This window comes from Mastacembelus armatus, chromosome 16 (assembly GCF_900324485.2).
Source record: "Mastacembelus armatus chromosome 16, fMasArm1.2, whole genome shotgun sequence".
Taxonomy (NCBI): Eukaryota; Metazoa; Chordata; class Actinopteri; order Synbranchiformes; family Mastacembelidae; genus Mastacembelus; species Mastacembelus armatus.
In genome coordinates, this window is record NC_046648.1 from 9,009,672 (window position 1) to 9,027,968 (window position 18,297).

General features: G+C 40.7%; 1 protein-coding gene across 4 annotated transcripts in view; it reads left to right on the forward strand.

Annotated features, from left to right (window-relative positions):
* The window catches only part of vps13b (vacuolar protein sorting 13 homolog B), a 293,943-nt gene that overhangs the window by 224,196 nt on the left and 51,450 nt on the right, over nt 1–18,297 (forward strand). For 2 of the 4 annotated variants that reach the window (XM_026293824.1, XM_026293822.1), the window contains exons 39-41: nt 6,300–6,502; nt 7,761–7,977; nt 9,828–10,015. In XM_026293824.1, coding sequence (XP_026149609.1) covers nt 6,300–6,502; nt 7,761–7,977; nt 9,828–10,015 — 608 coding nt within the window. The remainder of the gene's footprint in view (nt 1–6,299; nt 6,503–7,760; nt 7,978–9,827; nt 10,016–18,297) is intronic. The other 2 variants (XM_026293825.1, XM_026293823.1) reach the window with 1 other exon arrangement.

Sequence of the window (18,297 nt, forward strand, 5' to 3'; positions counted from 1 at the left end):
AGATACCATGGAATTTTACAAAGGTAAAGGTTGGGATTCCTGTTCTGAAACCTAATAAGTCAGAGAGAATGACCCCCCTGGGAGAAGCTGTACATGGGAGATGTAAGACAGGAGAATGTAGTATTACTACTGCAACACTATATACTACTACTGTTGCTGCTGATGCTTCTCAGTGGCAAGCTGAGATTGATGGACCACAACCAGAGCAGACCTCAGGGTGATGCCACTGTGTAATAGAGGAAACAGGAGAAGGGAGGAAGAGCAAAACAAGGACTTGTGAAAGAAGAGATAGAGAGGGAGTCCTCTGCCTCTCTATGAAATGATGTGGTTGCAGAAATCTGAACTGTGCAGGGGCAAGTAGGAGCGAGATACAGTGCAAGTTAGCGTTGATGTGCGGTTCATGAAAAAAGTGTCAACAAATAAAATTAGGGAAAGTCATGCAAGAAGCAAAAAGAGAGGTAGTGGAAGAACAGAGACATAATGCAGGACAGAAGGCGAAAGCAGAAGAGGGGCTGATTGCTCTGTGTGAGCAGTAACAGGGGTCTCTTCAGTATATGTCATTACACTCACCCCACCCCACCCTGTCTTCATCAACATGCATCCATAGCTGCAGTGGGGTGAAGACCCTGTCAACCCCCCCCCACCCATTCATGGAACATCTGGGGCTCTGTACCTGGTCATGGCAGCCCCCTCTGCCAGGGGACAAGATGGAGAGAGAGGGGATTAGGTTGACAGTGAGGTGTGTTACCAGATCCTGTGTTAATGAAAAGCAAGTGGAAGCCCCACATTCCTCCCTCCATCCATGGCTCACCACTCCCCAAGGTAGGGGGGCATTTATAGTTCAATGAAAGAAAGGAGGGAGGTGGGGGCGAGAGAGAGAGAACAGATGTCTTAAGGTCCATGAAACAAGACCCTCCCTAATCTCTCAGCTCTCCATCAGGCTGCTCATAGAGTGCCCCCGATTTCCTACGAACACACACACACACACACACACACACACAGACACACAGAGCAGGCTACTGCACAGTTTTCTTATATGCATACACACACACACACACAAAGCTTTCTCCATGGTCCTCTGCCTCTGTGGACCCCCTGCTTCTGCACAGTAATCTTCTCCAGCACATTTGTAAAGGAAAACTTCTGTTCGTGGAACAAAGTGAAAGCTACCCATTATTTATTAATGTGTCTTTATTTTTTTTTTTCAAGTTTTATTTTGTTTCCTTAGCCAATTTTTGAATTATGATCACGTCAGTGTGTTTACTCTGCTGAAAGAAAGCCACTCTTTTCCATTTATCATATTATTTTAGTTTCAATAGTCAGGGAAAAGCAGAGCTTGGCAAAGCCAAACTTAGAGATTTATATTTGGAAATACTCCCTGCTGTGATCTGGCAAGTTGATCCAACTAATAAATAGTTTTTACTGCATTAATAACAGAAATATGTCACAGGGGAGACATGGGGGAAAAACTGTCCAGCCAGGTACAGTATGTTATCACACATGGGTGCTGAGTGCTGATGAAGATGTACTGCAGTTAGTTGTTAGTATTAGAAAGCTGTGAGATTTTTTTTTATTTTTTATTTTTTTATTTATTTATTTATTTGAAGTTGTCTAGTTTTAAAAGTTCAAAACTCATATTTTCGGAAATGTTGGCTCTCAGTCTAGAACCATGTTGAGTTTTACAAACCACACTCTGAAGTAGAGGAATGGTTACACAGAAGGCATTAGGGTTGATGATTATTTTCTCAATTCATTGTTTGTAAGTCAGATCAAAGCTTCTCAAAGCCCAAACTAACGTCATCAGAATGCTTTCTATCCATCATCTATGCCGCTTATCCTGGAGAGGATGACAAGGGGCTGGAGCCTGTCCTAGCTGACGTTGGGTGAAAGGCGGAATACACCCTGGACAGATCACCAGTCTATCCCAGCACTGACACATAGAGACAGACAGACACTTACCGACATAGATATTTAATGTACTTTCACATGAGAAAGGCAGCAGAAGCTGGAACATACTGAATGTTTGGCATTTTTGGTTGAAAAATTACTATTATATAACCAAAAATCCAAATAAATTTTCACTAAATTGACAATCTACCAATCAGTTTAGCTCTTGTACATACTGAGTTATACAAACTGTAGTGTAAAACTCTAGCTAGTATCTTGATAGTCACCTATGTATCATGTCGAAAGAAAAGTAAAAAGGCTGAATAATGGGAACTTAAAACTCCAATGTAATTTCTTGAAAATCTCTAGATTAGTCTCAAAGGAGCATTTCTGCAATATTATACTTATTTCTCAAATTGCCAGTACAAATATGATGCATATCTTAATAAGCAGGAGTTATAGGTCAACACAGGCATGAAACTGAGACGTGGGCCAACCCTCTACCTACATAAGTACTTTAGGATGTGCCAAATTTTAGACCTGAACCCAGACTTGCTAAACATTATACAACCAGTTGCATTATATAGAGGGACCTTTCTGCTATTTAGTCTGCTCTCATTGTTACAAATTAAATAGAAAGAATCTAATGCAGACTGCGAGAAACACAAGTGGGTGTAAAACAAAAGCACATCCTCATAACATGCTTCACCTGTTTGTCTATATTATGATGAATTTCTTGTTTGTTTGGGTTTTTTTTTTTTTTTTCAGTACTGAGGTGAGCATAGACAGTGAAGCTAATACTATGTGTGTGTGCAAGCCCAATCAAAGGTCAGTTAAGGTCATACTGTGGTATAAAAGTTCCCCTTTACCAACAGCAAGCTTTCGTCTTCCACTACTGACCGTTGCTTGCCCAAGCTAATGTAACACATAACATTAGGTTAGTCTTGCTGTTTCTTTCACTTTTCCTGCTGGGCACTGCGTGTCTTACTTGCAACATATCTCACACACACACATAAGATTGGAGCTGCCAGGGAAAGAGAACCATTTCTTATTAAATTACATTTGAAAATAATCAAAACCAAACCATGCCTTAAGCTATATGAAGAGAGGTAACCCAGACTTGACCTAAAACCCGCTAATTTGTCAGGACCCATCAGACTTGGGCTGTGTGAATTCCAGTTGTGGGAATACAGTCTCTACTTGCAGCATCATTTTCATACGTGTCTTCCTATAAAAAGACGACCTTTATTGAAGAGCTGACTATATTAACAACACATATCTCCCATGTATATTGTGCCGACGCATTGCAACTGTCATTGAATCCATCTATACTCATCAACAGTTAGTGTTTCTAATGCTTCAGATGACACACAGCTCCCCACACTGTGCCATTTTGACCAAGTGTCCCTTGCTACGAAACCAGTTTCCTCTAGTGTCCCATAGTGGTCTTGTGGTGAGTGAATAGTGTATTTCTGTGGTGAATGACAGTATATTACTTCTATTACTCTTACCATCCCAGACAGTCTTTGGGGGCCGCTGCTAGTTAGGTAATGACTCCTTTAGGTTTCTTCTAATTGATACCAGGACATCCTAGGGTATAAATCAGCCAGGCAGTGGTCAGATAACGGCTGCCAGGGAGAAACCAACACAGTAAATCAGTCTCCAATCCTATCTAATCTAACCCGAGTGCTTGCCAGAGATGTATTTCACTTTAGGAAGATTTCCATCCACCCTGTTCCCCACCACCCACTTTGTTTCCTGCATGTCATAGGTTGTATATTAGCCTGCAGAGAATGTGCTCGTGTGCATTGGTTTACTGGCAGGTCTACTGTGACAGTGTGAGATATGCAGGTGTACGTTAGTGTATATCAGATCTGTGTGTGATCAAAGCTAGTTCTGAATTCAGTTTGTCATTATTTCGTTGTCTTCATGGCTTGGTTTTTTTGTCATCTGTGCCTCTCTAAACAATGGCACTGATCAGAGTTTGGAGTGGTGCAGCAAAAAGTCTATATTATAAAAGTCTATATTGTTGTTGTTAAAAAATTTCAGTATTATGTTTTCACTTTGTCATTATGGGTTTTTGAGTGTAGATTGATACACTAAAGCCGCTCTAAAGCATAACAGTGGGATAACACAAAATTCTTTTTTTACCCCTCACAGACTTACAGACTACAGCATGGGCAAGTAACAGAGGCTGTATTAAGAGATGCTGTCTGTCCATTGTCTCCAATATAATTAGTGTCTCAACTGCTGCATGTACAGTATCTTATGGCAAAACTGCAAAATGTTCCTATTGTTCTTTTAAGTTTTTCTGGTTGATAATAATCTCATGTTCTTTACCTGCTCTCTGTCTGTGTTCATGTCTCATGATATTCCCTCCATCCTTCTCCTTTGCCAATTGTCTCATTACTTTACTTACTTATTTTTTGCACATCATTTGTAAATATGATGCGGATATTGAGCCTGGATGGAGGAACGGAGTTTAGAAATGAAGAAAGAATCCCCCTTAAAACTCACAATTAGTGATTTTTGAAAGTGCTGGCTGCTGCTTGCTTTAACACCAAGATGCTGTGATGAGCTGAGCTGTGGATGACACATGGTAGCACAGGGGAGAATGCTTTGAAATACAATGTACGCTTGTGTACAAATACACATGTATATTTGTTTCCATGTGTTTACTTGGATGCACATAGTTAAGCCTTTACATGTGAATATATGCAGGCAACTGGCTGTACATTTCAGTATGTGCTTACTAGTTGTCTGTGTGCTAACCCTGTGTGAGCCTGTGCCTTCTTTTATGCATGTGTGTGAATGAAAGATTATCCATTTAACAAGCCAGTTTGGGAGTTCCCCTGTGCTGTCGAATAGGCACGGGAACATAAACCCGATGTCCACAGTTCAGTAAGTAATCTTTAACAGCTCTCTCTGCAGCCCAACAACAGAAGATATTAACAGGTAAACTGCCAACTTGTATCAACAATGTCTTTTTCTGAGAGAAATGAGTCATCCCAGTATAATATTTCCCCAGGGTGATTTATACAAAATCCGCCCTCTTTCATTCCCCCTATTGTGTTCTTGAGCTCTAATGTTGAATAAGATGTTCCTTCATCAGTTTACCAGGCCTGGAAAGATGTGAGTGCTCTTGTGTGTCATTCCTTCATCCTATCATTGATCTCTCTCTCTCTCTCTCTCCCCCTCTCTCCCTCTCCCTCCATCTCTCTCCCTCTCCATCTGATGCTGTCTTTCACACTTTCTCCTGCACTACAAGTCAACATGTATTTGTCTCCTCATTTATCACCTCCTCTCCTACTCCCTTCATGCAGTATGTCTTTCCATCTCTCCCCCAAACCCCATATTTCCTGCTTTACCCCAAGTGAACCGCAAACTCAGAGAAGTCAGAGTCCTAAAAAAATATGCCTCCGTTCCCACAATCAGAACACCATGAACCTGTCCTGCTGTATTTGTCCAAATGAATCAGGGTTCTCATCTGTATATGGTCACTATTCTTTAGCTAATATCACATAACGTAACTTTGTGATATTACAATAAAAACAAATAATATAACAAATAAAAAAAACGTCATCACTATTATGCTGTATAATTGTTATTGTAGTGGATCGAATATACTAGTGTACCATAGGAACTGTGATCCATAGCTTCTATGTATGTAGGGGCTGAAACAGATGTGCTGCTGCTTTTGTTTGCTTTCCCAGGCTTAGCAAGCTGGACTGAGAATTTCTGGCCTTAAAATCCATGTTTTCAGTGCATTAATGGTCATTCAGGGCTGAGGTTTCCAAATGGGCTGCTGCTGTAGCTTTAACTGACCAGATGAGCCCTCACTTGTCAACAGCTAGTTGAAGGGTTTTCATTCTGCTGATTTACAGGACCAAAAGGGCAAATTCAAACTAAGATGACATGACACATCATTGCATTGATGGAAAGGACGGCAAATTCCTTGATTTCTTTGTTAAGATGTGGCTTTGCTACTTTTGGTTTCTTCAAGATGAGTGGGTGTTTGGCTCCTCTGTCTGGATCCTAGAACCAGGGTTTTCTTACTGTAATCATGTCAGTCAGGTTTTTCTGTTTACCAACACTTTTGAACAGAAATCTCTACAGGTTCCGACTGAAAAACATAACCCCAAAACACCTCAGACATACAAAAGACTCACCTGTTTAACGTTTTAACTAATGCGTATTTGATGTATGTTTTTTTGGCTCAAACCCAAATATCATTTAAATCACCTCACAACTAAACTGCCTCTCAACATATCGGTGTTAAGTTACTGTATATGATCTCTTTGTACATTAGGAAACATTAGGTAATGGTAGGGACCTGTGTATCTAGTTTAATTGAAGATCCTCCTTCCCTTTGCTGTCTGTGCCATTCAGTACTACTCATCCTGTTTTGCTAGATGCAGTTCAGGCTGCCTCTGTGCTGCTGGAGCTGCAAGATGTGTTGGTGAGAACAGGACTGAAGGACCGAAGCCGTGTCCTGCTGGGGCCATTCTCCTGCAGCACCTCTCTGGAGGCTCGTTGGTGTCGGCACAGCGGCAGCCCTGGACCTGAGCCTGGCCCTCCTAAACTGCTCCTGGACCTGAAGGGAGGACTGTTGCAGGTTTGTCCATGACATCAGTTCAAAATCCCCAATCACAAGATTTATCACCTAGCTACATTTTTAGTTTTTACAGGTCAGTGGTAGATCAGCACCTCTGCACCTGGCAGAAATTGAGCGTTTTGCTCAAGGACATTTCACTCAAGGGCTTGAGCAAGGTTCTTCCTGTAAAATGAACAGCCTGTAATCATGAGGCAGTGCTGTTGCCCACAAAGACGTCACCTCAGTTTCAGTGTCTTTAGTTTCCAATTTAATCCTTACAGAATTCATGAGCTGATACCCACAGGCGCAGCTCATCACACTCTTAACACCCCTCTTAAATCTGCTCTTGTTGTTCAGCTCAGTCATGGCTTCTGTCCTCCTTGCAGCTGAAGTGATGACAGTAGGAATTGCATGTTGTAATTCCACAGTAGATTTGAGTCCCATCTGCTGGTTAAGTGGTAGAATATTATAAGGCTATTTCAAGAAGGGTTATATCTTATGGTTGCCTGTTTTCCTGTGAGAAGTTACATAATGTCCACACTGAAAAGTCCCTTTTCAGTGTGACTAACTGAACACATTATTACTAATGTATTGTTCCACATTACTTCTTCATGGGGAACCCCCTTGCCCTGGTTCCCTTAGTGCTCTTATTGCGTGCCCATTAACAGAAACATCACTTTCAACTCAACACTTAATACGTAATCCTACATTTCCCTCTGCAAACATTGGTGTTTGCGGCGTTTTAATCAAGTGCTGCACAAAACCACTGGAATTCCTTCCGATTCCTCTTTCTCAAGCTCTCTTTTAAAAACTCCCCAAATTTTCCTGTTTTTAGACTTTAGTCATAACCCACCCTTGCAAACTAGTGAGTAGCAGGCAGGCAGCTCCATGTGTGAAGAGTTCTTGACTCAGAGATTCCTGGTCCTTAGTCCAAACCCCAGGCAGATCCACTTTGATGGTGCAAGGGAAGGGGAATGCCACGAGTAAGTAAGGAGGCTTTAAGGTTATGTTGGGTAGTGTTGGTAAGGAAGTAAAGGGGTGATGACAAGGGTAACCCTGACTGCTTTGCTTCCTGTTATGGAAAAGAGAGTTACTGTAAATGAATTGATGCAGGTATTTCTGTATCAGCTGTGAGTCCGTGTCTGGCTTCTTTCTAATACTTTTATTTCTTTCTGAACTTGACCTGTTTGTTTTCCTGTCTCCTCTCATTCACTGTCTCACACTCTTTACTTGCCGTTAAATCCTATCCATCTTACTTTCTCCTGTTCCATTTTGACAGGTCTTTTTTGGTCAAGAACATCTGAACTGTCTGAATCTGGTCCAGGAGCACCTACAGACGTATTTTCACCTCCAGAAAGGGGATTCAGCTGATAGTTATTTAAAGGGCAAACCCTGCCACACCCAGCCGCCTCCTTCGCCCGGCTCTCCCTCTCCTCGGACAGAGCACAGCTCCGATGACTTGCGCACGGGACATTTTCAGTACATTCAGGACTCAGGTGAATCTTTTTACAGTGTATGTTGATCTCATGCAGGCGTGTAGTGTATGAATCTATACTGACCTCTAAATCTGGGTAAAGCACTGGTTATAATATACTAGTCCAAACTCCCAAAGATGGATTGCCATTCTGTCTGCTTTATCGACTGCCATTCATGCACCTAATTGCAAACAGACAAAATTACTTAAAAAAAATAAAAAAATGTTTATGCAACACTAGTAAAATGATATTACCTGGACATAAATGCACCTACTTACTTCTTCAGAAGTTTCTTGGAATGGATGGAACAATCATAAACAGTGGCCCCTGAATCCATAGGATGAACAGTAACCATAGGTCCATCACTCATAACCACATGTACAGTAAGTGAGTTGGGCAAACTAAAAAAAAGAGCCTTTATGACAAAGTGAGATGTCACTTAAGATAGACATCGGCTTAAATCAAAGTCAGATCAAAGCCCTCTGTGGTTTCGTCGGACATGTTTGCCTGGTTCCACTCTGAGTAAGATGCTTTTTATTCCCCCTCTTTGTGCTTTCTGTGTGCTATCCTGTCTGTGTACACACACCGACACACACAGGAACATTATATACAGAGGATCAAACTTCTCTCTGGCACTAGACCAGCCGTCCACTCTGTCAGCTGCGGTTGAGTCTTTGTTTGTTGCACTGTTCCATTGGTCTTTGATGCATTTAATATGCTGACTGAATCAGGAGAATGTACAGTAGTGAACTAGAACAGAGGACAATCTGTCTGCAACATGTTGTCAACAGTCAGGAATAGCCAGACCCCAGAGTACAGAGAGCAGCGAGTGGCCCTTCGGGGCCTGACGGAAGGCTGCATGGGATAGATGGCCAGAGGAGTAGATGAAAGATGGATGGAGAGAAGGGTGGAAGGACTCCTTCTCTGTGTCTCACTTTCTCAAAATTTAAGCAAATGCAAATGAAAGCAAAACCTCATGAAACTGGGTTTTGTCTTTCATCCACCCTTTTTACAAAAGAACAATATGCTGTCCACCTTCAAGTGGGCAGCTCACCACTTCACACGAAGAAAGAAATTTGACAGATTTTGCTGCCCCTTGAAATGTATTTTCTGCAGGGAGAGTCTCAGTGTTTGTGCCCCTGGGGACCAAACAAAGCAGCAGTTCTGTGCTTGAGTTTTTTTCAAATAAACATTTTTTTCAAAGGACTTGAATCGCAAACAGCAGCCACGACTTATGTCAAACACCACTCAAAAGTTTAGATCCAGTGTTATCCAGCTGTTGCAGGTGCAAGGCATGGTTCAATCCATGGTTGTTTAGTCAATAGGAAAAATGTTTATTCAGCCACTTTATTTATATACGGCTTCTTAGACATATAAACATTCCAAAAGCATGGAAACTCCCACAGTGCTTTTTTAGGAGATATGTCTTTATGAAGGTAGCCATAACTGGAAAATATTAAAAAAAACATCACTCCACCAAATATGTATGCAAGTCAATTTTTTTTGCCAGAATGCCAAAGGTGAGTTTCAAGAGTGATTCAGTGTCATACTTGTATTTTCATCAGTTTTTTTTACCCATTTCTTTTTTTCTTAAGAATCTGAGAGTAAAGCCTTAAAACAGGCTTTTTGTCATGGAATTTAGCAGTGGAGTTTATAGTACTGTGCCAGATGTACAAAGTAATGCAGCACGATAGACTGTTAATCTGCCCTATCTTTAAACTTAAAATCTTTCCAGTTCCTCTGCTTTTCAGTTGGATCCTCTTTTATCTGTCAGCTGTCATGCTTTATCTCTTCCTCCTCTCTGAGATTCAGATATTCCCTTCAACTTCATTTTTTCACTGTCTTTTCCCTCTCGCCGTATGTTTTCCTTGCAGCATCCCAGAAGTTGCCAGGACCCTATGAGGTGGCGTTCTACAGTGAGACAGATGATAGCCCAGGGGTAATGGTGTGGAGATACCCGGAACCCCGCGTCCTTACCTTCGTCAGGATAACTCCTGTTCCTTTCAACACCACAGAGGACCCTGAGATCAGCACAGCTGACTTAGGGGATGTCCTGCAGGTAGTATTGGTTTTACATACTGTGCTACATGCACAGTATATCTATTAATTAGAAAACATTTATTAAACATGCGTTTTCCTTGCATGTTACAGACAAACCACATCTACTAGTAAAGCAAAGAGTAGTAATTTGTTAAACAATCACCTGTTTCATTTCATTGCATCACTTTCTGTCAAGACATGTAGTCATCTGCTACTAGGAAAAGGGTAAGATCCCACTCACTGCTCCCAACTTTGAATCACCTGCAATCAAAGAGAAATAAATTGTCTTAGAGCTGGGCTGTGTGCCATTATGATTCCCATTACATGAGTCATGAGAACTCCCATGCCCTACTTGAATGACAGCAGAGTCCTGCTGTCCCTCCAAACATGTAATACATGGTCAGACAGCTGTGGAAGTCATTTCGCATGCTCTGGTGTGAATAGCCAGGTGTCTCCAACTCGAGATGAGGTTATATTTTGGCAGACAACAGCAGCTACTGAGTCTTCAGGGCCTCACTGAGGGATAGGACATCCTACTTTTCTTCCTATCACTCATCTCCTGCTTGTTTATCTCCTGCCTTTCTTTCCAGTTTATCATCCTTGAAGGCAAACCGGGTCGAAAATCAGTTTTGCATCCTCCTTATTATTCTTTCCTTTATCATAGAGCACAACAATTCTATTTTTAGCACAGAAAAATTAGCACTGTCATGGCACTGTCACAGCTCCAGCATCTTGGAGTTGTTTCTTTTTTATTTATCTCTTTATGCAAATGTGAATCATTCAATTATCCTGTCTGCTAAGTGCAAACCATGTCATGTTCAAATAAATTGTTCCGCTTTGTTTGCACCTCATGACGTTTCACAGCCTCTATTGACAAAATTATTTAATCAGACATTTAGATTTCTGTTGCTTTTCTTGTTTAGACAAGTGATAAAGAAGGAATCAAGCATATAATAAAATCAGCTTATTGCAATCACTGGTATGAATTTATAAGTTGTACCTCAGTTTAATAGTAAAAATATGTAAAGTCTAACAGTTTTCTAAAACAAGTCTCCTTAACATAAACAGGCATTACATTACAATCCCATCTTATTAAATTGTCTGTGTATGAAATAGCCATTTCTGAGGACCTTTTCATATCTGTACATTGTTTCAGCTTTAGGGTTGGGTTACCTTCCCTGCACCTTGTCTTTATGCTTCTTTCCTCAATCTGTAGCAGAGTTTCCCATCATTCCATAGACTCCCTTTATCTCTCAGATTCTTTCTCTGGACTCCCACAATCATTTCTGTACCTACAGTACAGATGTTTTCTGCAGTCTGTTTATGTGTGCTGCCTCAGGAGAGGCAAGACAAGGTTCTGCAGATGTCTAACTTCCCAGCGAGGCCCCACAGCTGTAAAGTCTGTAATGAGCAAAACTCCAAAGCCTCTAGCTGATTGGCCACATATTGAGTTACATTAGAAAACGGAGAGAGCTGACGTGTGTAGAGCAGGGGGGGCCAGAGGAAGACGCAGTGATAGACAGAGTTGGAATAGGGAGAGGGTGGTTAATGGAAGTAGATTGACGGGAAGGAAGAGTGGGAAGAGAGAGCGAGAGATGAACAGAGATGTGATGCTTCCAGAGGCCTCTGTGTAAGAGGATCTGTGTGAAAATTCACTTTCTCTAGTTCACAGGGGAGAGAGGTGATTCACCAGCTGATGAAATGGGGGGACAAATGAAACCATACTGTATGACTGTATATGTGTGTATAGCAATGGGTGCCAGTGGAGAAATATTCTTATGTGTGTGTGTATTACACAGAAGGAGATGTGGAGCCAGTGGTTGATGAACATGTGGTTTCCACATCTTCCACTCCACTCCTCCTGTCATCTGGCATGGTCCTGTCTCTTCTGACAAGTCTGTTAAAAGGAGTCAGGTGATGAGGCTTCCATGGGGGAAGTGGTGAAAAGAGGAGGTGTCAAAGACCCAACTATTATTGAAACCAATTCATGTGGGGATGGGATGGGTGACATATAACGTCTGTAGAGAAAACAATATCACAGCATTACAGTTTTTAAATGGACACAATTGTTATTGACAGCTATGTAAATTGTCAAAACATTTGTGCAGCATTAGTTAGCATTAGCATCTGTTTTATTGAAACCACTGTCCAAGCCGTATGTTAGTACATCAGAAGTGAGTGTCCTAATTCTGCTGCTTGGCCAGGCATCACAGCAGATATAGTATGTCTGCAATGGGACACTTGGACAGTTATAGTAATTGGGAGTGTTTTACAAAGGTAACATAAACACTACTCTGATGCATCTTTCCAACATTGCTAAAAATAAATAAATCTCACACACACACACACACACACATATACATATATATATATGTATGTATGTATATATATATATACGTTTTTCAACCATGTACCGATGTGTTGCATGGCTCTTCTTACCACACATTTTTGCCCAAATACTCACATAGTACCAAGTTAGTTGTGCATGAGGCCAAGAGTTTGGTTTCATGGAGGTTATTTTAAGCAGCCTTCTTGGTCATCAGCCAGAATCATTGTGATCCCAGATTTAATTGATTTCAGCCTCTATGAGACAAAAAATACAATTTCTGTTCTATGAGACTTCAAAAGTCTCAGTTAATTCATGTTTTTTTTCCTCTTAAGACTAGAAACAAAGTCCAGCTACAGAGAACGGAAATGCACCCATAAAAATCCCAAAAAGCACTAATGGCTCAGTTTCTGTTCCAAAGGAATTTCATTTACTTTACATCAAGAGAGAAAGAGAGAGAGCAGGAAGAAGAAAGAAGGCAGCCGTAATTTCTCAGGCCTCTAATATTACCATGTGTTCACGTGGAGATGGAGGCTGATTTTGAGAAATAGAAAGTGAGAGGCAGAAAGAAAAGAGAGAGTGACATTTAGTATTGTCTTGTCATTCATCAGTATCATTTAGGCAGTATGTTTTGTTTTTTTGTTTTTTTTCAATTATAGGGCTAAGTGGGGTAAAAGTGGACACTTCTCCTTATTCTACTCCTCCTCTTTAAGTCTGCTTTAGATACACTCCTCCTCCTCCTCCTCTTTTCCTCTGCTCCCTCTCTTCAGCATGGTACACTGAATAAATGAAGGTGGGGTTGGGGGTGCCTTGTTGCTCTGAGCCGTGCTGCTCACTTGTCCCCAGAGCAGATCATATTAACATTTTATAAAATCAAGATTTCCTGCATTTAAATAGTTGTGGTTTCCCAACTGGTTCCAATATCTCGGAGGGGGGATTCAGGCCTCCTTCCATTAGTCAAAGTCAAATTGCTGCCCGAGCTGTTTTTACATATAGCAGAAAGGGAGCGTCAGAGGGATGGGAGAGCAGCTGAGAAGTGGCAGATCCCTGATGAGGCATCCGTAGGTTCCCACCTGTAGAGGGCTCAATTGATGAAGGGATAGAGGGAAAGAGTAAGGTGACTCATTCTCACCTTCTCACTATCGTGTGGTCCAATTCTCTGAATCATAAGCAGGTGTCCTTAGTGCTTTTTCCATCCCTCTCATTCATCTTCCCTCTCTGCTGCCTCTCTGTGGGGTTCTGGAGCCTGAGAAACTGGGAGTAAACACCGGAGCTATGATTCAGCCTGACCCCAGCTCAGAGGACCAAAAGCAAAGACAATCCAGTATGTGAAAGTAGAGAGCAAAAAAGTTAGGTTCACCCTAAGCAAACAGTAAAATAAATGTAAAACATTTACCTTTTACCAACGCTAGCTTTTCTAAATATACAAATGTTTAAATTTGTTCATCCACTCGCTTTTTGAGGGAGTTGCCAAAATTGCTCTGACTTTTTGAGACAAACATTACACCATCTGCTGCCCTGCTGTTGCTTTCGTGCATGGCACCGCGGGATAACTTTTCAAGTTCCATCATTGCCCCGCTGGCCTGCGACTGATATCATAAAAACTCTGTGGCCTGAGATGAACCAACAACCTTCAGCCACTGTTGCAGCTGTTGTTTATGTCATTGTTATGAGAAACACAGGTCCACCATCAGCTTCACATCCACAGCACGCCCATTTTTATTGATGCATACATTCTCTTTCAGTTAGTTGAAACCCATAACTTTTTTGATGGGAGTTAGAATTAAAAGGGAGCCAGTGGGGTATTTCACTTCAGTGACATACTGAACCAGAAAGGCCAAGAGTGTATTTTAGCCAAGATAACTATTATTTTAGTAGGACAGAGCTCACGCAGACCTGAATTAGTCACAGCTAATGCACTATAAAAATAAAGGACTGTCCATGTGGCTAATTTCATCTGGCTCTTTTACACCTCATCCACCAAAACTCCAGTCCACCTTTAAAAGTTTGGCATTACATAGGAAGGGGGAAAAAAGAGCACAAAGACCTCAGCATGGGCTTATTGTTGATTTTCCACACTGATTAATGTTAACATATATTAGCCCACCTGAGACAGCATAGCAGGAGTCATTTTCAGAACAATTTTCATTACATCTCCTGAGTAAACATATTCTCAAGCCGATGTCAATTCAATTTGTCTGCTGGCTGATAAGAAGTAGCTAGCAATGGAATTTTTAGACATATTGGCATCGGTGAAATAACAGAAGACCTAATAGCAATGTTGATATTGTTAATAAAAGTAATGGCAGAGGAGGCTGTGGATGTCAGCAGCCACAGCCTCAGAAGGAGCTCAGGGAGTCTTCAGTTGCAGAGACATATTTAAACTGAGCAGGGATCACACCTGGGTTGATCATAGGAATTGAAATTATTTCTGTATGGTGTGTATTTTCTTTAGTTAGCCTGCGTTTTACAGACAGTGATCGGTCAACCAGTCCCAGAAAAGTAAACCGATGCAGAATAGTAGTTTGGCAGAAACAAGGGTGCGTGGCAGGGATGGAAATTGGATCTGTGTATGTACAATTCTGCCAAAAGTCCTGGATGTAAATACTTTATATTTGTAAATAGTTCTGAATATTTAAACTTCTTGGAAAGTCCTCAAGTTTGGTTCTCAGGCATTTGAACCGCTTCCAAAATAAAACCTTGACTAAAAAAGTAAGATAATATTTAAGATAAGGCTTCAGCTGATATTTTACTCAGAGGTCTATCTGCCAGGCCTACTTTGTCAAATACTTGAGGAAAATTCAGATTGCAGCCATCCAGCCGAAGGAATGTCAGCTATCCAGGATTAAATGTTGTTTTTTATACACAACACACACACAACCAAAAAGCGGAACCTGACTGTGCCAAGACTCAAATACGTACCTGTGTATGCATATAAGTATACAATGATAAATACAATTATACAGTCATTCTCTTGATACAGTATAAAAGACATTTGACATATACAGGAGCCCTTCTCGTCCCAAAAGCTGGGCCAGACATCCAACTCAGGAGAACTAAAACATTTATTTCATTTCTTTTTTTCCTTTTCCATCATCCCTATGCCATATTTGAGCTGGTTATTGATTTTTATCTCCCCTTTACGCCAATGCCAAGTAAATGGAACATGATGCAAATTGAACCATGCAAACATGTTTCATTCTGCCATATATATATACGTCACGTATTCATTTCTGTATGCTGTCATGCGTATAGAATATCACAGGTGAAAAAAAAAAAAAACATCCTCTGTGTTTTAGCAGAGCAGTTCTGGGAATTGGAATAGGAGATTCGGTGAGTTTCCTCTCCAGTGGCTCAGTGTTGGGATTGCGGGTGCACAACTCTGTCAGGTACAATTATGAGAAGTTGATTCCAGGAAAACCTGTGTGGCATTTCATACATGACGTAAGCTAGACTTACTTCATCCAGCTCTGCACATATGAATGGATGGACACATACTCCAACTCTTAGAGCACACTACTCTCCTCACATACACACATGCATCAACTTGTTGACAGTTCCATCAGTTTGGTAATTGTCTAAGAGGCTCCAAGCCTCTGCCTAAGAATTGAATTGTCTCAGACATATGTCCACAGACAAATGCATTTGCTCAGCCACGCAGTATACTGTACGCCACCCACACACACTCACACACACATCATGTATTGCTCCTTGGCATCATCGGGTGTGCTCCTGAGTGTACCCTGCCACCACTGATCCATCAATTGCAGAGTTGTGCAGGTGGTCAGAGGAACCTGAGAACCCAGATTAGTTTACACAGGAGCACCATTCACATTTATGTTAATTTTGGTTCAATGTGACAAGAATGAGTGGAGCCCTACCTGTCATCACATAATGTGAGAACACTCACATAACCTAATTGTTATTCAGTGTGAGAAAAGCTCCACGACTTCAGCATTAGTGGCTGCCTTTTAGGATGCAGTTGCCAGGTGTTAAGTTATGCTGCAGTCATGCAGTGTTGTTATGGAGAATTGTTGTCTTGCTGAGTTGGTGGTCTGTGGTCAAAGTTTTGTCATTTTTTCCAACTACATGCAAAATTAAAGTTTGGCTTGTCTGAAATGAGTAAAACTCAAGGTTGTAATACAAACAACATTAAAATCACTTGCTCATTTCTTCTCCAGGTGGAGTTTCCCCAGGTCTTAAAAGGGTCAATTAAGTATCAATGTTGAATGATGAACAGGCAACTGCATTTGGTTTATAACTGGAGGATCCACAGGACTGAAGTAGTACCTGTTTTGCAATAACAAAGCCTTATAGTAATTCAACAGGAGATGACTAATCAGGGCTACACTAAGGGGGTTTCAATAGTTTGTTTGTTTGGACTGGGGCCTTAAATCTAAGGGATGACCAACTGAGGGTTACAATAGTAAGATATCCACTAGTGTGCATCTGCAGAGGAAGCGAAGTGGGGGATATAGATATACTAAATAAAATGTGTCATCTGATGGAACAAAGCCATCAGCTAAAGAAAAGAATAGCTGTGGTTTCAGTAGGAAGTTTGTTTCAGTAGTAGCAAAGCACAGTGTAACCCTATAAAAATTTAGGCAATGTTTACATCCCACAAAAGGACTTTTGGTAGAATTTGAATTCAATTCGATCATGTGTATTCAGTTTAGAACTAAATCCTATCCTAACTATTGTAGTAGTCCCACCCTATACCGGGATGATGAGATGGTAACATTACATATTCAAATGATAGTCTTTGTTTCGTTTTGTGTCATGTGTATCATTGTTTTATCTGTTCTCTGTTTGTGCCCCTCATATCTACATATACAAAATACACCTATTTTTAAAGTAAAACATTGTTAAGCAGGTGCTATGGCTTCATTACACGCAGCAGTGGGGCAGACATAATTAATCTGAACAAAGCACTTAGCTCACTATTTAAACATTAACTATACAGAAAGTTTATCATCATTATTTGACTCTGTCCTTTTTTTACCAGCCAGTAGTGCTGACAACCACTGAAGACAGATTATAGTGATCACACATACTTTGGAGTAGCTTGGAGGAAATGCAGGGAAATGTCTTTCATGATGACTTCATGATAGGGCTGGCTGATTTAATGATGTTGGTATTATTACAAAAAAATTCCAATATTAACAAACCGATGAGTAATTTTCAATAATGGTATCTGTTCTTCATTTGAGTCAACCTTGTGCACAGTCACCCTGCAGCAACTGGATTATCTAGCAGACATATGTAGAGCCAAAAAAAAAAAAAAACAGATGAAAACATATGCAAGCAGGCGTCAGCACCAGACTATAAAATCGTGACAAAAAGAAGTCCCACAATACTGCTGATTTGGAAATGATTTGGATTTCTGAAGCTGAATAAACAGTAGCCACAGTTTGTGATCCTCTTGTATTGGACACAGGGGGAACCACTGGTTTTTCTAAAGTAATTAACCAGTGATGTTTAAACAAACAGTTACCGCTGTTCTGGCAGTATTTTCACAATTCCCATAGACTCTTCTAACCATCTGACCAAAAAAAAAAAATCTGCTTGAAATTAAAAAATATTTTTGTACCCATTTCTTATCTAGGTAGTCAGTGGGCCACCATCTTTGTTTTGATTTAGAGTTAAAAATCATTTCTATCATCTAGTGGACTGACAATTAGTTCAGACATCACTGGTTAATTAATGAAGAAACTGATGGTTACCGCTTCATACCCAAATGTACATGAAGGCCCTGTCCACATGTACACGGGTAGTTTTTTTTTTAAGTAGTAAGTATTTTGTCCCTTCGACACACAAACTGCATTTTAGGTTATTGAAAGTGTATCTGCTCTTTCCAGGGTGAACATATTCAGTATTTTGAGACTTGTAACATCAGTGTGCTGTGATCTTCTTCTTCTTTTTTTTTGCACATCAGTGTGTTTGACATTTTATTTATGCAAGAATTTTGCACAGTG